Source organism: Styela clava, chromosome 2 (assembly GCF_964204865.1).
Source record: "Styela clava chromosome 2, kaStyClav1.hap1.2, whole genome shotgun sequence".
Lineage (NCBI taxonomy): Eukaryota > Metazoa > Chordata > Ascidiacea > Stolidobranchia > Styelidae > Styela > Styela clava.
In genome coordinates, this window is record NC_135251.1 from 7524747 (window position 1) to 7545506 (window position 20760).

The 20760-nt window shown below is 36.5% G+C and overlaps 2 protein-coding genes across 4 annotated transcripts in view; one reads left to right on the forward strand and one right to left on the reverse strand.

Annotated features, from left to right (window-relative positions):
- The window catches only part of LOC120335511 (cGMP-dependent 3',5'-cyclic phosphodiesterase-like), a 67439-nt gene that overhangs the window by 14718 nt on the left and 31961 nt on the right, over positions 1–20760 (reverse strand). For all 3 annotated transcript variants that reach the window (XM_078119344.1, XM_078119342.1, XM_078119338.1), the window contains 5 exons: positions 18911–19033; positions 17959–18152; positions 16673–16760; positions 15506–15553; positions 14663–14737 (listed from right to left, as the gene is read on the reverse strand). In XM_078119344.1, the coding sequence (XP_077975470.1) occupies positions 14663–14737; positions 15506–15553; positions 16673–16760; positions 17959–18152; positions 18911–19033 (528 nt within the window). The remainder of the gene's footprint in view (positions 1–14662; positions 14738–15505; positions 15554–16672; positions 16761–17958; positions 18153–18910; positions 19034–20760) is intronic.
- LOC120335512 (protein O-mannose kinase-like) lies at positions 6790–12795 on the forward strand. Its single transcript, XM_039403025.2, has 5 exons — positions 6790–7203; positions 8151–8285; positions 9535–9759; positions 11197–11300; positions 11950–12795. The coding sequence occupies exons 1-5, from the start codon at positions 6790–6792 to the stop codon at positions 12242–12244; spliced, it is 1173 nt and encodes a 390-aa protein (XP_039258959.2). The 3' UTR covers positions 12245–12795.

The window sequence follows — 20760 nt, forward strand, 5'->3', positions numbered from 1 at the left end:
TCCCTGTCCACTTACTGGTGATTTTCCGTTTTGAAATGCGTGAAACATTCTCTATTTTAAATTAAATGACGTTTCGGCGGCTAGAGTTCTCCCCGAAAATGATGTGTTCCAGACGTTAGTTAGACGATAGATAAAACATTAGATTAATAATTTTCGTGACGCCCCCTTTTCGAAAATACAAAGTTATATCGCAAAAAAATGCGTTATGATAAATTTGGAATGAAACATTATTTACGGTGAATTCAGATCACATTTTACTCTCCATGACACCCGGTATCCGAAAATACAGTTGTATCTCGAAAAATGTGTTTTGTTACATTTAAAATAAAACATTTTTGCGATTAATTTAGATCATATTTTACTTTTCAGGACACCCGTTTTCGAAAATACAAGGTTATATCGCAAAATGTGTTTTGTTACATTTAAAATAAAACATTTTTGCGATTAATTTAGTTCAAATTTTACCTTTCACGGCAACCCGTTTCCGAAAATACAAAGTTATATCACAAAAAATGCGTTTTGTTACATTTATTTTGCATTCCCAATAAAATACATATTTTCCCTAATTAAGGTCGTCGATGAATCTGTTCCTGTCGTTCAAGCTCGACACACGTTTGGACGAGTGTGGGGCGGTTTTTTGGTCGACGATAAATTAAAAAGTTGCCACACGTTATTTGTATAACATTAATAACTGAAAATTAAGATTTTATAATAGAAGTGAATTTGTCTCAAGATGGTATTTTACGATTCCTGCCCACAGAAAATAAACGCGCCACACCAATTGCGACCATATAAATTGCAGTCGCATTGGTATAGACCAGGGGTCGGGAACCTTTTTGGTCAAGAGAGCCATAAAATATACATATTTTCAATTGCATTTCCGTGCGAGCCATATAACATTTCTTCACTTAATCAGGCCTGAAATGTTCACTCAAAAGTCAACACATACAATGTCAATATACATTTAATGTGATTTCTGATGCTGCATGTAGTCGCTGCGGGCCTTGAACGGTTGCTCACATGCAGCCCAAGTTGAAATCTACGATACTCATCACCCTTTTTCGTTTAGGCATCTCCGTAGTGTTTTTGAAACTCTATCGCTCTGTGATGTCACAATATATGTTCCAGAATCCCCTTGTTTGTCACAATGCCTGTCTGGTAATTATCTTACATAACATAGACATGTGCTGGACGCGCGTTCTCAAACGTATTGGGAATTCCCTGCCAAATTTTGCTATAAAAGAGTTTGAAATCTCGTAACAATAGTAAGCTTAGTCTTGGGATATTAGATTTTTCTGAGAGCCATATGCCGTCACCAAAAGAGCCATATATGGCTCGCGAGCCATGGGTTCCCGACCCCTGGTATAGACTGTATGTTTTTGGCGCTCTCACATTAATAATAATTTTCAACAAAACAATACCCCGACGGTCATTAAAGCTGGATTCGTTACCGAATAATTCGCAATTTTATTTACGGAATTTGCAATTTCAAGATCTCACTTGACGATTTTGATGATGTCATGCCCTAATTATTACTGCTTAAATGCCTCAAAATACAACAAATGTAATCATTTTCGACGATAACAGGCGCAACAATTCGTAAACGAGCCGTTATAACGAAATTCGCCATTGATTTTACCTCTCTCTTGTTTACAATTTTAACATCCCGCCGGCCATGTATGGTCGAATAAAATGTTCACATATTCGAAACATGACTTGGCAAAGGATGGAAGGGATCACTAAAGAGCTAATAGAAAGTACATACGCGAGGGTATGATATTAATATCGAGAATATTTGTGAGCATATCACAGGACGGAAATATTTTGCACCCGGCTGTTTGTTGGCAGAACAACGATACGCTAAAGTTAATTGATCGAATACAGGGAAGTATTTATTTATCATCTCACTTGCGAACATCGAGGTTTTGGTGGAATTGTACGATCATGTTGTCTTTCTTAAATAATAACTTTTTCAATAAATGTTCATTTTACTTTTGCGTCTTTATTATATGTCTGGTTTTCATTTATTTAAATTCGAAATTGTCCGAAATACTCCAACAAGTGTATAGGTACAATAATAATAGTACTTACCAAAGTACCTACCAGGGAAGTTTAATACACACGATGTGTTAATGGCGTCGTAACTCCCGCTTTTTAATTTGATTGTTTTACATTCTGCTTAAAAACAATGTCGTTTTGCAGTCGTCTAACGTAAATCTCGCGACCAAATCTTTTTTGTTTTGTATGGCATCGTCTTGGCGACGAATTTATTGCCCACTGAATTTTAATTGCGTTTTAGGATAAGTTATTTTCTGTTTGTTGGTTTCTAAACTTTACAAACGTGGGTAGCAATTACTATTAATGTGAGATTTGTGCATATGAACGATTGAATATCGCGACTGGCTGTCCGATATCTGAGAATGCGTATATCAGCGTTCATGTGGTCGAATAAAAATTATTTATCAAATGGATTGGTATTTCGAGACACTCTCAAAATTATTTGGGATCCACTATCATATCATTCGTTTATTTTTTATATTCATGTTTTTTGCAAGAATCACCCTCGTTATATTTCGTGTACCTTCGCAAAAGAAAACTCTTTGTCATTGTTCCTATTAGTGTAATTGAAATATATGGAAACCTCGCAAGTGGCGTTATGATGCGAATATTTGATACTAGGTCAGCAGCATTACAAAGAGTGCTATTTATGAATGCTGAAAGTACATGGCATTACTAAACATTTTGCCAATATATGATGCTTTCTTCCTGATTTAAACTAACTCGCACGCAAACCAAGGCATGTCGACATTTAAAAATTACTTGTTATTGGGTAAGCTCTGAAATAGTATAATATAAATGTAAATGAGAAATTAGGTCACGCTAGCTCACGAAAGGGAGGATTTTCAAAGTGATCTTGTGTAATATTTCGGAGAAAAAAGTTTGAAAGGAAAGTAGGTCAACCTATCTCCTAAAACAGGGGAGTATCCTGCGTAATATTTGGGAGAGAACGTAGGTTAACCTACCTTTTAAAACAGCGGGTGGCGACTTTCAAAGTGGTTCAAAATCACAAATTAATAATTATCAGATTAGGTTTAGGGATAAATCGAAAAGTTGAATTCTCGGGAACTCGGTTAACGGAAAGGCTTCTCTTTAATTCATAATATTAACCGGAGGAGCGCATTTCCGAGTATCTATGCCATTTTAAATGGGTTATATGAAAAGCTAGAGCACCTAACTTGTTAAAATCGGCAAAAGCACTTTCGCACTTTTTTTTTCGACTGCGAAGCACTTTCGCACTCATAATTCGCTTAGAGTTAACACTGATAGATAGTCAGGGGCGTAGTCAAAAATTTTCAAAGGAGGGGGAGGGTTCTGAATTTTTTTTTGCTAAATTAGATTGAAACTGCTCGCGGGGGCGATCGAACGCTGGAATACGTGTGTTTTTAGTAGTCTTGGGGGTTTAAAAAGCATTTCAAGCTACGCAAAATGCTATCTATGATACAGAAAAATGATTGAAAATTGAGGGGGGGGTTCGACCCGCGAAACCACCCCCCTGGCTATGTCACTGTAGATAGTGGGTGAATGCTTATACAGGGTGAGGAGCAAACGACATGAGCGACGATTCCGTATAAAAACTACTATGGGTGGAAATTATTTATTCAAATATTTTATTCTAAACAGCTCGGCGGTGCGGCACATCGTGCTAAGCGTTAGGAATACGCTCGCCACCGCATTTCTGATTACCTTTCGCGGGTTCGCAGGTTCGAATCCCATGCGGGGATGATCATGTGCGATAGGATTGCTAGAATCCTTGCCGTAGGGTGGTTCACGTAACCACTGGTCGGTTACGACTTCCTCCACCATCAAGTACATGCTTCCGAAAACAAATAACTAACTAATCCCATACCTGACATGGACTGGTAACCGGACAAGAGGCCGTGGTTCGCCATATGATTAAGCCGTCTTATTGGCTTTCCTCTCCCCCAAGATAAATATGTAAATAAAAATCGTTCGCCCTGTCCAAAAGTTTTTAATGTCTGGCTTTCTATAACTTTGGTCCAAAAAATGACTGCACAATTAGAAGTAAGTGTTGATGCTTGAAGATTTGAATAATATTTTTAGAATGTGCAATAACCATAAAATTTCAACACTGTCAAAATAGCTGATTTTAGTTTTTCATTTCATTTAATAACAATGGAAGCAAACAAAACTTGCATTTAACTGAGCAACAATTCCCTAACAAACGAAATATGGGACTGATTGACATAGATAGATAATTTATTTTTAAATTTAGATAGTGTTCCCTATGTGACCTAAATGGTACCATCATCAAGCTATCTGGAGATAGTAATAGATTCCTGGCACAACCAGTCTTGTGTTATTTAGCTGGCATTTATCACGGTTGCCCCATCTTAAGATAATGAAAGCCTACAAAACAGTCTAAATGAATTTTTTCTTGAAGGGTTTGACTACACGCAAAAAATAACAACACACAAGCTAAACACTCAGGACGGGAAATTAGGAAAGTTGCCATAACTTTCAATACAGTTTCGACATTAGACATTAAAGTAATATGTGGACAATATCACCTTGTGGCATAAGATAACATATTTTATTTGCAATTTTGGATAAGTTGCAAAATCTTCAAAACATGAGGCATAAAAACCTACATCATGTATGATTCAAATTAATAATAATTAAAACAATGAAGGCAGGAGTTTGGTGATACAAAAATTTTGGGCAAAAAGTATTTGGTGCAGTTTATTCTTATTTTTAGTTTTATTGTAGGGACAAAGTCAGACTTAGGTCAAAGCTAATCAAAGATAATTTTGATTAAATCAATTTTTACAGGGAGAAAGGTTTCCTAAGTCATTACCTCAGGCCTTATCATTCAAAATAGGCTAAATTACTAGTACGATGAGGTGCCATATGCTTAAGTAAGAAGATACTTGATTCTGCCTGAGGGCTGCAAGATAAACCTAAATAGGCGAAACATGAGTATCGGATGAAATTTGAAATTAAGTAGGCAAAGTTTATGTAGGTTCAGTGAGTATTACTTGGAATAAGATTAAAGCAGGAGGTGGGCAATTAGTTTTCTGAGTGGGCCAGTTACAGATAACAGACTTGAATACAGAGACGAAGGCTCAAATCTTAGTATTAACTAGGAAAAAAACAGTTTATTTACAACAGCTAGGCTGACGTTTATCTAATGATAAGAAAAAACGAAATCAATGTCATTATAACCTTATTTTCATCGATATTTTCTATAGAAATTTATATCCATAAAAATTATAGTTGGAATTTCAGCAGACACAAGTCGGCCGGTTGAAACACTTGGTTAAGGTTTCGAGACAGAACGGTGAATGTTAAAATTTTGAGGAAAACTTTTATTTGAAAATATTAGGAATAATGGATACTCTTTAAGCTGGTATATAAACAAATTTGGAAGCAATATTCACCAAAGTATTTAAATTACAGAAGTTTAAAAAAAAATACTATATTTCAATAATTTTTGCCTATTCAGAGTTACATTCCCCAGTTTGCTATATTCACTCACTAGAAAGGGAAGGCGAGAAAAAGGGTACTCCCGTAGTTATCTGAACCAAGGTGGCGGACACTGGAAGATAAAATGTCTACCAGGTTAGGGTTAGGCCATAATTTCAGTATACAAATACTACGAGAGTCAATTGGCTAGACCCCGAACTCGAAATAGAACTAAAATATAGAAAATTGGAATAAAATTATGGCCTAAAACTAACACATACTACGTTTCGGTGCAGCCATCTTTGTTGGCATACAACAGGAGTGCCAATATTTTCAAAATAAGGAAAATTGGAATAAAATTATAGCCTAACCCTAACCTGATACACATGCTACGTTCCGGTGCAGCCATCTTTGTTGGCATACAACAGGAGTGCCAATATTTTCAAAATAAGGAAAATTGGAATAAAATTATAGCCTAACCCTAACCTGATACACATGCTACGTTCCGGTGTCCGCCATCTTGGTGAACATACTACGGGAGCGCCAAGTATTTAAATAAAAAGTTATAGGAGTTTGAAAATAAAAATATCCGTTCAATCATTTTCTCAAAACAGCATTTTCAAGTTTTGTCTGATCGGGTTACATCCCTCAATTCGCTATATTTATCTACAAGAGAGGAAAAGCAAAAAGAAGATTAATAGTGGAAAAGCATGGCCTTTCATGTGGTTAAGAATGTATTGTATGGCAGAGTTCAACTGACAAACCACATTCTGAATGCGGATCTTTCGATTATCCGATTCTGACCGAACCCAATTCTTTTTTTTTGATCATTGGCCCCACTTTTGATATGTTGAGGTTTCCTCTTATTAAATGACTTCTATAGTTTTAAAGTTTATTTTATTATTTGCACCTGACTATATATGGAGCGAACTGTAACGGCATAATAAACAATGCAAATAGTGCTATCTTGAATTGCGATTTTTCATCATCTGGCCGAGGAAGCGCGCATTTAAGAATGTCGAAAAATAATTTTTGAAAGACCAGACCCCGGTATTTTTGAAGTTTTGTATACGGATCTTTGGTAAAAATAGTTGAATAGCCCTTGAGTATGGGAACAGATAACAACATAATTATTTAAGATGTAATGATGTCAAATTATTTTAGATGAGGCTCCATAACAGGAACCAGGTCTTGTATAATAAATTATTGTTCGGGATGTTTTTTATTATTTGTTTTACGTTTGTCGTAAAATATACAACGAAGAAATACTACCTATGTAGCAGGACATTCACTAAAGAGAGAGGCATGGATGAGCGATTATTTACAGAGGTAGAAATCAACGATAAGTTAGCAAGGTATGGCGAGGCACAAAACGCTGATTCTGGGATATTACATCATAATGCAGAAGGAAATCAAAAAATTGAAAAAATAGGACTTAAAAATGAGGACAATAAATTGAAAGACGATAAATTTTTCCAAAGTTTTAAAATCGATGCAAAAAATTTACAAAATGTAACAGAAATACCAGACGAACTAAAACCTGTTTTATCGAAGCTTTTGCGACGAAGTTTCGAGACAGAATCGACAATTCCGTGCGAGTATGGATATTTTAGAATGGATGGAATGGAAAAATGTCAGCCATGGCTTGGTTGCGAAGAAATTAAAGATAAAAATATCCTGAAAGAAGGAAATGTTCTGGGAGGCGGGATTGGAAAAATAGTGAGTCAATAATTAAGATTATTTAACCGTCCAATTTAAGTTATTCACATCCAAATATCTAATATCAGATGATCAGACAAAAAATGACTTTGACTTTCAGACAAACATTCAAAATAATAATTAGCTAACTAACTATCTATTCTGCATTGCAAAGTTCGCAAGTTCGAATCCTGGGGGGTGATAATTATGAATGAGGGGGGTTGCTGGAATCCTAGCCGCCGTAGGGTGGTAAGTGTTGCGCATCGTGCTACGCTTGTCACCGCACCTCGAATAACCCTGCGTGGGTTCATAGTTTTGAACTCGGTGGGGAATATTTATGAACGAGAATTGCTGGGCTCCCAGTTTTCAATGGTGGTTCACGTAAACGCTGGTTGGTTACAGCTTCCCCCACTATCGGACTGGTAACTGGAGGAGTGGCCATGGTTCGCCATATAATTAAGCCGTCGTATTGGGTTCTCTCCCTCCGATTATTATGTATTTTAATGCAAACAACCTAGGGCTGGGCATTTCGAATCGAATAGTAAATTATTATTTGAATCGGTTCAGAGCAAAATTTTGAATCGCGGCCATCTTGTTTTGTTTCTTTCCGCCAATGCTCAAGGTGAATTTCAATTATTTTCTATATTGAAGCCATATTTTTTCTACGTAATTCTGACATATGACTATTTTCTGCAGTGGATTATTGATGAGACACGTTTCTTATTGTGTGTGAACACTCAGCAATCTATCTGAATGATGTCTATCTTTTCAGTAATTCATTTGACAGGACTAATTACAATAAAAAGTTGCTTACAATAATATATTTTCCAAGTATTCAAGATTTGATTCGAAAAAAAATATTCAATAGATTCTGAAATTATCAGGTATTCAAAAATGCCTAGCCAAAAAACAACCCCAACTCATTTAAAACTAACATGGCAATATCAAATACAATTTTGTGTTAACAGGCTCATTCTGGACTCCTATATGACAAGTATGTACTTGCAATTGTCAAAAACAGGAATCTACCTAAGCAAACTAATAGAGTGATGGTAGGAAACAGGAATCTACTGATGCTTCAGCCATCTCCATACGCTTTGCAAGTAAGTTTTGGCTTGAAAGTAAGGTTGCCAGATTCACCTGACTTGAAATTATGGTTGCTAGATTAATTGTCATATGAATTGGATTTAGGGTTGCCATATCTTTAGTGTTGTGTGACACACAAACATAGTTGCCAGATTTTCGGAATCGCAAAATTCAAAAGAATATAATAACGAGAATATCGGTCAGAGACCGAAGACTTATCGATCGAAAGTTAGGGGATCCCCCCAAACAGCGCTCTTCCTCCATAGTGACACCTTGTGTCCCATCACTAATTAATTAATAACTCGCTAATTATACGACATAATTCGCCCAAAATCAATAGGCTTCTGGTCCGAGATATGATGAATGCACATGCAAAATCTGGAGCAGATTTAATCTCGCTTTCGTGAGATATCGCGTGCATCTAACAGACAGACAGACAAATACCTATCAACATACTTACCGATTAAAAGCGATGAGTAATAATGAACAAATAACTTGTCTGCTATTGTCACACCTGACATGAACTATGCTATGCAAGTAAGTTTTGGCTTAAAAGTAAGGTTGCCAGATTCACCTGACTTGAAATTATGGTTGCTAGATTAATTGTCACCTGATTCAAGGATGAACAAAAAATTTTGTGCATCCCCCTGCTCTTGGAGGAAGTCGTAAAAATTTTCTACAACTTCATTCAAAATATTGATTTATTTTTATTTCTACATTTTTTTTTCATCTCTGGTCAAGAACGCTATCCACCATAAATTTGCTACCATAGAAAATGGGAATAGTAACTGTGACATCACAGGGGGACTTTGCACCCTTGGGTTAGCTTTCTGACATGAGAATGACGTCGCCAAATTTATCTTGACCCAAATATAAGGTTGCCAGAGTCACTTGACTTGGATGAAAGTTTGCCAGATTTTCACAGACACTTGACTGAAAAATGAGAAAACCAGTTTTCGAAGGCGCTGACTTGAGAGCAAGGTGTTATAGATTCAAGTTACTCAACTCAAATATAAGATTGTAATATTTCTGGAGTTGACTTTTTATATTCGAAAATATTATTTTAGAATGTATTCGGAATAGTGAATTATTCAGTTTTGGCTATTTTTGCGCTGAGGTGTTTTTTAAAAAAGATTTGTAACCGTATTAATTTGAATAAAAGATTTCAGTTGAATGGTTAAGCGGCCATAAAAAGTGAGAAACACAGCAAATTTGGCTTTTCGCAAATGGCCTAAACTCTCAACTTATACAACTGTTTACTGTTAGGTTATAGGTTACTGTGAGGAGCCGCCCAACTCAACAATATTAACGGAATCTTGTGAAAAATGTATGGATTTGGCTAAGCTACACAGAAGGAATTATCACTCGTACAGGGGTTTCAGCGATCTGCAAAGATTTGAATGGGCAACGAAAATTGTTGGAGCGTTCGATTATTTACACCATGGACTGGGGTTACCAAGGGTGCACTGTGACCTCCACACTCGAACAGAGGTGAAAATAATTTTTTTTTCAACTTGATTGGGAGTATGTTTCAGGACATGGGTGTGCGGCCCGCAGGCCAACACGAAAAAATTGTGCGGCTTGCGGAGAAGTGCCAATTTGGTATAATGTGCGGCCCTTGAAACGATCCATTTAGTTTGCTGTGGTACGTTCAAGTAATTCCAACCCCTTTGCACTGCGAAGCCTACATCTTAGTCCAGGGGTCACCAAAGTGTGGGTCGCGACCCCAAGTTGGGTCGCCTTGAATATTTCGGGGGATGCCGAGTGTCTGGCGTTGTTTTTTATTTTCATTATTCTATTGCGTGCATTCTACACTGAGCTGACTAGCACTACATAGTAAGTTTGGGTATTCTAAATTACAGTGATATCTTTTATAATAAGGCTATTGTGTGACGGCAATAATAAATTGTAACACGAAATCTAGAGCGTGTGATAAAATTTTTGGGAATGAGATTTTACTGTGATTAGTTTTTAGTGGTTTGAAATATTTTTTTTCCTCGCCATACCTTGGCGTCACAAGCTTATCATACGTCATAATTTTTGAAATGGGGTCGCGTCTCAAAAAGTTTGACGACCACTGCCTTAGTCCAATTTATGTTCTATGCCTATGATGTTACAATGCGCTAACAGCTAGATTCTGGGAAGCGAACAAAAACAACGTATGTCATAAGAACAAAAATCAAATTTTTTGTGCCTGCAACTGCTAGAAAGCCTATGCTAAATAAGGGTGCAGCCCGCAGTTTTTCCCAGTTATTTGTATCTGGCCTTCCTGTCTTAAGGGTTGCAGGACTCTGTTTTAGGGTATTGACGCATGGGATGATAACAGTGGTTACTTTTTACATTTATGAATGAAAAACAATAAATAAGACAGTTTTAACCAATAAAAGGCACTGTACACTAGTGTTCACTATAAGAAATTTATGAGTGCAAAGGGGCTTCGCAAGTTTTTCTAAAAATAATAGTGATGATAATAGTGGTTACTTTTTACACTTATGAATGAAAAACAATGAATAAGACAGTTTTAACCAATAAAAGGCACTGTACACTAGTGTTCACTCTAAGGAATTTATGAGTGCAAAGGGGCTTCGCAAGTTTTTCTACAAAACTTATTCCTTTATATATATATAAATAATTGTCTACAGACATATTAAGTCAAGATAGAAATAAACAAAAAATTGTCACCTTCAACATGAAGCACTCGAACCAGTGGTTCTCAACCTTTTATATATTTTGGACCCCTTCCGGAAGATTTTATCAGTCATAGCCCCCTTGTTCATCATTCCAGTGGTATTCATAGTGTGATTACGATTGGTAGATCCCAAATCCCATTATGCCCCTCGGTGCGCCACAGACCCTGGTTGAGGGCCAACGACTTAAACTGTAATTCAACTTATCACACTGAACCACTTCATTTTTTCTCATCTCTAGGCAATGACGCAATTCATCGTTACCAAAGACTTGTCTGTATTCATGAGTGATGTGGATGAGCTACCACAGGTGGACAAAGAGAATGGGGTTTTCCCTACATGCAAGTAAGTTTGGGTTTTCCATACATGCACATGTCCGTAAGTTGGGGTTTTCCCTACATTCAAATATGATGGGGGGTTTCCCCACATTAAAGTAAGTTGGGGTCTTCCTTACATGTACGTAACTTATACATCAATACACATAATTTGGGGTTTTCCCTACATTCAAATAAGTTGGGGTTTTCCATACATGCAAGTAAGTTGGGGTTTTTCATACATGCACATGTCCGTAAGTTGGGGTTTTCCCTACATTCAAATATGATGAGGGGTTTCCCCATATTGGAGTTAGACGGTGTTTTCCCTACATGCAGGTAAGTTGGGGTTTTCCATACATGCACATGTCCGTAAGTTGGGGTTTTCCCTACATTCAAATAAGATGGGGGGTTTCCCCACATTGAAGTAAGTTGGGGTTTTTCCCTACATGCAAGTAAGTTGGGGTCTTCCCTACATGTACGTAACTTATACATAAATACACATAATTTGTGGTTTTCCATTCATGTAGGTAAGTTGGCGTTTTCCCTACATTCGAGTAAGATGGGGTTTTCCTGACATGCAATTAAATTGGGATTTTCCCTACACGATTAAATACTAGAATACCAGCATCCAAAATTTTGCTAAATTTTGAGAAAATCTAACAACTTATACAACTTTACAGAGAGGAACTCAATGGGATAATGAAGAAACCTTATTTCATCGCACCCGAGCAGAGATACACACTTGAGGAATATAAGAAATATAAATCAAGAAAGCCAGTCGATGAAAAATCTGATATTTGGAAGATTCCTGACATTACAAAAAAATTAATAGAAAGATCAAAAATGGAAAAATTTTTGATGAAAAAATTAGAATTCATTCATCAAAAATGTAAAAATTTGGACCCAAAGTTAAGGCCAACAGCAAGAGATGTTTTTATTGAGTATTTGAAAGTTTTGAAAGAATTCCAAACATGACAAAATCTCTGTATAACAAATAAAAAAGTTAGCAAAGCCTGCTCAATCTCCAATACACTGAAAAAAATGAGGTGGCGGGCAATGAAGACATAGAGCACTGAACACTCGGGTCAGTGTTAGGCAGATTTGAGTTATTGACTGCATTCTTCATTTATTAAAGTGGTTAATTGGTGGTTCCGCACTGGTCCGCAAGAAATTTGTTTTTCTGTCAGCGCCGTATGGACCTAGACTTTTTTAACGCTCCAGAAGTATGTGTACTAATATGGAGATAACTACTTTACATCAAGTTGTGTGGAGAGACTGAAACCTATTAGCAGAGGGTACTAGAAACTTGTAATAGAACCAAAATAAGGAAAATCGGAATAAATTTATGGCCTAACTCTAACCTGGTTCATACACGGCGGGAGTATCAAAGGGGCCTGAAGTGTGTGTACCGATATTGAGAAAATTAGTTTTGTTCGCCATTTTTACATCAAGTTGTGTAAAGAGATTCACTAGGCTAACACAGACAGTCCACAAAATCCTAATAAAACTAAAATAAGGAAAATCTGGCCTAACCTGGTACACATACTACGGGAGTACCCATTTACTTGCCAGTAAGACTTGGTTTAATGATTCGACTTGACTTCGAACTATATCTTGATTCAAACAGTGACTCCATTTGAGTTATCATTTATCAGTGAAACCTAGCTTAGTGGATAATTAAACTTCAGACTCGATGTGCCGATGCCTAGTTGACAATTGATCCACATGAAATGTTTCCGAGTTAACAAACTAATAGTGAAATTCAACTCAATGATTCTACTTGACTTTGAACTTGATCTTGACTCAGAGGACTCGAGGTTTGGAAACTCCGGGTCTCATGAAGTGCACGCCCACAAGTACTTCTAGTTGGCCTGGCTCAACAATTTTTGAATATGTCATTTCTAACCCCCACCTGACTCGTCATCCAAGAATTATATCACTGCGAAGTCACAGTGACATAATAAAAGAATTGGTATGACTAAAAAGAATTGGCGCTCCAGAAGTGTGTGTGCCAAAATGGATTTTGTTCGCATATTTTACATCAAGTTGTATAAAGAGACATCTCCGAACTCATAATAGAACTAATATAAAGAAAAAACGGAATAAAATCATGGGCCGACACTACAGGAGTACCAAAGACTTTATTAATTTTTTGTGAAAAGTTTTGAAATGGAGAATCTATTATATCATGTTAATATACCTTTCCTGCATCCCCAAATTCAAGCTTAATGAATTAATATAATGAACTTTTTTGTTATAATCATAAACCTATTTATAATGTATTAGGAAATATTATTTCTGAATGTATTCCTTTTATGAGATATGCATTATCACGTTCCATTTCGACCAAAATCTTATGCAATATGTCATTAATATGTAATGAGCTACAGTGATACATTGATACTCGAGCAATTCGCTAGTCGACCAAAATATCATGCACAAAAATGTTGCGGTGTTCGAACAAACCACAAAGTGAGATAACGCCATCCGAATCACGCATCTCAGCCCTCCTACACTACATGACCAGAGATCCCTAGCCATATTGGTTTCCACAATATAATATATCAATGCTTTAGCAATAATGAATCTTATGGATTTTCAACAAGGAGTAGAAGAAAGCGAAAAACAGACTTAATCTAAAGCAGGGGTGCGGCCCGCGGGCCAAATGCGGCCCACAAGAAAAAATTGTGTGGCCCGCGGAGAGATAAAAATTTTGAATGGTGTGCCCGCGGAACGAGTATTTAGTTTAGGTAATCTGGTACGTGCGAGCAATTCTAATCTTTCTGCGCAACATAGCCTATACCAGTACTTGAGTGCCACTGTCATATTAGCAAAACTAGCTTGCAAAATTTTGTTGCAAAATATACGATATATATTACAAATTGTGTTTTTCACTAAATTGGATTTAAAGTCTGTGTGGCGATAAAATCAACAATAGCTGTTTCTTCAGAAGTTTGTGTTACGGCATTATTAGGGTTTCCTGCAGAAATAGTGAGTTGAAACGGATAAATTTATGAAAAATGTTGTTCAAATTTAATTTCACATCGAATTGGGGGGGATCCGTATATAATAGTCAATCTTTCAATAGGCTCTCTAACAAAAAAAAGTTTCGAGAACCGAATAGCCCCCCCTAAACTCAGGCCGAAAAATTGGGGTCTAGAAAAGCAACTTATTAGCCGGGAAATACGGTATATTCTATAAATAACCATAGTTTGAAGCACTCCTCATTATTAGGGTATTTCAATATAAATTTACCGGAATTTAAATTAAAAATGATATGTTTTCCTTAGAATATCTTTATCAAGTTTCGTCTTTTGAAACAAAGGCCTTCACACATAATTATCTCCAGCGGGATTCGAACATGCCTCCTAGCACATGATAATGATAACTCACCACTTTGCTCATGTTTTCAAAGATATTGCATGATCCAGAATTGAGAATGCACATTGCTTGAGCGAAATGGTGATGCTGTAAAAGATAAAGAGATTTAAGAGATAGAAAGAGGAGAATATCGGTCGGACACTGAAGACTTATCGATCGAAAGTTAGGGGATCCCCCAAAACAGAAACAGCCGTTTCGATTCATGCGCTATTACTCCATAGTGACATCTTGTGTCTCATCACTAATTAATTAATAACTCGCTAATTATACGACATAATTCATCCAAAATGAATAGGCTTCTGATCCGAGATATAATGAATGCACATGCAAAATTTGAAGCAGATTCAACCTCGCCTTCGTGAGATATTGCACGATCGTGACAGACAGACAAACAACAAATAAACAGACAAATACCTATCAACATACTTACTGATCTTAAGATCGATAAGTAATAAGCTAGTGTGTTGTTCAGTATATATTGAATAGCAATAGCATCACCGCATCCTTGCATATAAGTCGAGTTCAAAACACAGATAAAGAACTGGTATCTGGTTCCAATCTCTTTGTGTCGCATTTTTTTTGTGTGTTGAATTGCTCTCACATACCAGATTAACTAAACTAAAAAATCGTTTCGCGGACACATCCTTCAAAATTGGCATTTCTCGCGGGCCGCACAATCTTTCTTGCGAGCCGCAGTTGGCACACCCCTGGTCTACACATCTCAGTCTCAAATCCCGACCCCCCCAAAGAATACAAACTCTTCAAGTATCAGTGTCTTCTTATGTAGGGACTTCAGAGTAAAGGCATGAAATACTTCGCAAAAAAAGCAGTTCAGTATAGAATATATATTCTCACCTCTAAAACAGATCCTTGTGAACTGTATAAAGCAGCAAGTGTTGATGCCTGAACATAAAAAATAATATGAGAATCAAAACAAAAAGAATAATATGGAAACTAAAATTTTTTGGACCAAATTGCTTATCGTTTTTATCTTGAGTGCAAAGATGCCAATGATTCGAGAGTTTTGACTTTTTAATTACTCTCTGATTACTCAAAAATAATATGAAAATGGAAAGACACTGAGATAAATATCTGAAAAATTTATTTAGTTAGTGTGGACCAACTACATAAACTTCCTCTAGGCCAGGGGTCGGCAACCTACGGCCCGCGGAGCAATATAATCCGGCCCGGGACGCTTCACTGAATTATAGTAAAAAATTATAGCTGTTTTGTCGATTATCTTCTTTACGCAAAAGAATTTACGTGTAGACTAAATTATATTATAACGTAACAAGTATATAATTCACAATAACTTGTTTAATGAGCCTATAATCTAATTAAAATTTAGACAAAGGGCAACAAAACGCAGAAAAGTTGATGCTAAGTGCAAATGGTTTAATGGCGCAAAAATATTCAAATGGTCAGTCTTCGCGCGCTGCTTAAAATTCAACTTCTGATCTGTGTGATAAAATGTGATTCATCGGTCATCCATTCGATTTTTAACTTTCCAAAAATATGTGCGGCCCGTCAATGACTTGTAACCTTTAATTTTGGCCCTCGAGCGACAAAAGGTTGCCGACCCCTGCTCTAGGCTATTGCACTGGTAGAGTATAATGCAAGATTGCAAGTATGACTATAATCCAGGAATGGAAAATTACAACCCGCAGATCGGATCCGGCTCACGAGTGTGTGCTGAAATGACGACTATAGTTTTTATGGATATAAATTTCTGTTTAAAATTATGGATGAAAATAACATCTCGATCGTGCTTATTATTACACAAACGTTAGCCTAGCTGTTGTAAACAAACTGTTTTTAATTCATAGTTCTTCATATTGAGTTTTGAGCCTACGGCCCAGTAACCAAGTCTATTATCTGTAACTGGCTACCCCTGCTATAATCAGTGATTCAAGTCTTGTGAAAATAAGACTAATTTTTAAATATTTTAAGACTAGAACATGAAATAATAGGCGAGACTCATGCTGGCTTCCTCTGGCTTTATAAACATAACAAAATACTCACAGATGATACTTGGAAAGCGTTGTTCGTCCCCCTGTGGTCCAAGTCGTGACATAGACTTGCCGTCAGAAGAGCCAGGACTTCCAAATCACTAAAAACAAATTTATCAAATTTAGAATAATAAATTTTAATCAAGGGTTAAAAAAAATTTAACATTTGAGCACATTCGAAAGTAGATATTTAATGAAACAATAACAAAGTTCTTTAAATTTTTCCGCAAGCATGGACACTCTGTGAATGATATAAAAATTTATTTTTAGTCTAAAAAATGGATATTTCACTCCTGCAATAAGAAACATGTCATGTGTTGTGATTTTGTCATGGTTCAATAGACAACCTATTCATTGGCTGCTTTGTAAGTCCAGGTGTGTGTGACGTTTTCATGTTTGGGCCAATCACACATCTAATCGACCTATAGAAGCTGTTAAGATATTGAATCTGTCTTCCGCTCTCATAGTCAGTGTGTCATTACTGTTAAACTGTTACCGTTAACTGTGTTAAACAGATGTGTCTTAATTTGAATAAATAAATAATACAAACACATTATCACAGCACATGCGATTCGGGCAGTGTGAACCTGGCCAATTTTGTTTGTAGGAATTAAATTGGATTGGTTATTGACACATTGCGTGATGAGAGGTCAGAGTTCACCATAATATTAACCATCTTTTTCCTTCCCTTTTAACAGGAAACATATGAAAAACCGTTTATATCTTCAGACACCCCACATATCGTGTAATAAACTGGATAGAAATATTAGTAACTCATACAGGGTGTCCATAAAGTCACTACAATTTCAATTTTGTTATGAAATCAGTTCTCAATATATCTTAACCAGGTTTGTTGTTTTTTAATCAGTAATTGTTCAAGTATTTTTACTTCATTTAACACATCCGTGAGGGCCAAAACAATGCATCGTATCGATAAATTCAATTTGCAGTTTTAAAATTTTTATGACTTTATGGACACCCTATATATCGTTACATATCAGTGGCTGTTTATATACAGGCTTTTATAAGAGAAAACGAACATATATACATAATTTTAAGATCAAACACATGCGCTCCAGAAGTATGTGTACCAATATGGAGGTAACTAATTTTGTTTGCCCACTTTACATCAAGTTGTGTAAAGGGACTGAAGCCTATGGACAGACGGTATTCACTTAGCTAACACAGACAGTCCTCGAACTCGCAATAGAACTAAAATAAAGAAAATCGGAATAAAATTATGACCTAACCCTAACCTGGTACACATACTACGGCAGTACCCAAACACATAACACTCACCCAAAAATTTCTCCAAAATTTAAGTTCTTTGCCATAAGGTAAGCATGATGAGCAACAGAGAAAGCGTGATTCCAGTTATGGTACGGTGGGTTCCTGTAGCCTTCCTTCACCATCATGATAAACTTGGTGAGGGTCTTGGTTGAAATGTGGAAACGAGCGACCAGGTCCAGCTCAATATACATCTGCACGCTTGCCTGTGATAAGAGGAATAAATTAAATGTGTACTAAAGCGGTTCTAGGAAAATTCGCTGTAGGAAATTTCGTCGCGTAGGAAAAATCGCTGTATGAAAAATCGCCTCATTTAAATAGATTCATTATAATTCATAACTGTTTTATCACAAACACTTGTTTTACAGCAAAATGATCTTGTGTTTTTTCCTATCCGACAAAATTTCCTTCAACGAGAATTATTACAGCGTAATTTCCTGTGGCAAACTTTTCGGCAAGTACTACAGCTTGGCCTAGTGCAGTTATTCTCAAACCTTCATGACCTGTGAACCCATACCAAATATTCTCAATACTTATGGCTCCAGCTTTTAAAGCGTTCCCATCGATTATTTTGTCTGCCTTGTTTAACAAAAAGCCAACAAACAAAAGTGAAAGTTATATTGTTGTGAAAAATTTGAACAAATGACAGTTGATTTTTTTTGAACTAATGCAGTCATGGACGTTTCCCCAACTCTTGACCCAGAAAAATTCTCCCTATATTTTAGATCCCTATTATAGTAGTGTTTTGAAGAATTGGCTGAACTGATTTACATGCTCAAAACTATCATTTTTATTATAATTTACATCAACTCTCTTCAATCGTTTTTTTTTAACCTTTATACTTGCTTTCAGCAAACTTACTCGGAACAGTGCTTCGAGAAAACTAGTAAATCTTCCATCAATATTTTCGATACTTTCAGTTTTCACAGCCTTGTTGTTAGCAAACACTGTAAAAAACACTTACCATGCATTTTAATTCATCATCAAGCATTCTTGGTGAATAAACAAAATTACTGAAATCAGGGTCAAAAAATGTTGCGGAATCCGGTAGAGACTTTAAACATTGATCAACTTCTTCTTGACGAATCTAGAAGCAGAGAAAGAGATCTCTTGGTTAACCGAGGGGTGAAAAAAGCTCAGAAATGGGTTTGAATTTGGAAGATAAATAACATAAACGCTGAAAAAAAAAGTAAAATACAACGACTGTTGCCAAACGAGTATAGACTTTAAAAAAAAGACTTTTGAACATTCTTCTCGAACCGAAAAAATTCAGTGACCCCGAATACAGTACCTTCTTACCTAGATGCTTTTATAGAAAAAATATATCATAATGAAAAAGACACATGATTTACGTGAAACATGAATACAGAAAACATCCTTTAACCTGTTTCAGACGCCCAATCGAGCCCAATTTTGAATACATTTTTATTAATGTCATACGACCCCCAAAATTTACCCAATATACAATAATTATATACCATTGGAAAGGTATTTTAGAGTACTATACGCTAGATGTCACTGGAGGACCGTAAACTAAAACACCTCTTTCAAGAGGTCTCTCGTAACGTCAAAAAATAACAAAAATATTTACACTCTCTCATTCTATCAGCTGTTGGACGTCTACAGCTATTGTAAAGCTGAAATGTGACTATACAGTTGACTGCACATTGGTTTTCTCTTTCATATGGTACTAAACGCTTTTTCATAGCGCTCGTTGTTCAAGCGTTTTGGAAATTTTCCGTTTGAGAAGTCACCACATCGAATCAGGCCAGGCTAAGCTTGATAGATCGATCGGTTGTTTGTTTGTGCTTTATCGCGTTGAAAGCTTTTGTGAGTCATAATAAAACATTTATTATGAATCATAAAAGCTTATAATCGTCAGACAAGGAGAATTTGCGAGATAAAACGCCTAACTTTTTTTCGGTGAGGCAGCTGCGATCAAACGACTCGATATTTTTATAACTTCCTGACGTTGTGAGATGTCCACTCTCCTATGTTATGTAGCATATAAAATGACCTTCAAAATAAGACCTTATCATACTAGCTTTTGTTATTGGTTAGCGCGCAACGCCAAGGTTTATGGAATCATTTTCTTGTTGTGCGACATTTTTATATCGCAGCGGGAAGTACACGCGTGATACGTAAGCGAAATTTTATCACTTCTAAATGTCATATAAGGTTCATTCTCATATCGTTGTGTGGGGAATAAGATTTCCTTTCAAGCAAGACCATAACAAACATTCCAGACCTCATGGTATACACACAGCATTGCAAAACGTCTGAAATTTCGCGCATGCGTCAAACCGGGAGGATTAGGTTAAAATAACCTTATCTCAAATGAAGCTGGAATGAACGGGGAGTTTTCTGGTAAAGTGAAAAATAAAATAAGTTTTGCGACTAGTATTATGACCCACTCCAAATACTCTAGCCCCTAGGTCTAGAATAGCTTTATTGCGGCTCAATCATCAATCACTGTGAGAAACAGTTAGGGAAAGGTGGAACTTTTTTAGGTGCTCCCGAAGTATGCGAACCAAGATGGCGGACATCGGAACGTAACATGGGTAACAGGTTAGGGTTAGGCGATAATTTTTTTCCAATTTTCCTTATTTTAGTCCTATTATCAGTTCGAAGACTAGCCAAGAGCCTCCCGTAGTATTTATACCTAAAATTATGGCCTAACCCTAACCTGGTACACATATTACATTCCGATGTCGGCCATCTTGGTTCGCATACTTCGGGAGCCTCCTTTTTTATATACCGACAGGTTGCAGAAACAGGCCTCTTGAAATGAACTTCACAGATTTGCCACTCACT

Coding starts and splice junctions, on each gene's coding strand:
- LOC120335512 (XM_039403025.2), top strand. CDS start 6,790: ATGGATGAGCGATTATTTACAGAGGTAGAAATCAACGATAAGTTAGCA. Junction 7,204..8,150: donor GAGGCGGGATTGGAAAAATA/GTGAGTCAATAA, acceptor TTGTGTTAACAG/GCTCATTCTGGACTCCTATA. Junction 11,301..11,949: donor GGGGTTTTCCCTACATGCAA/GTAAGTTTGGGT, acceptor ACAACTTTACAG/AGAGGAACTCAATGGGATAA.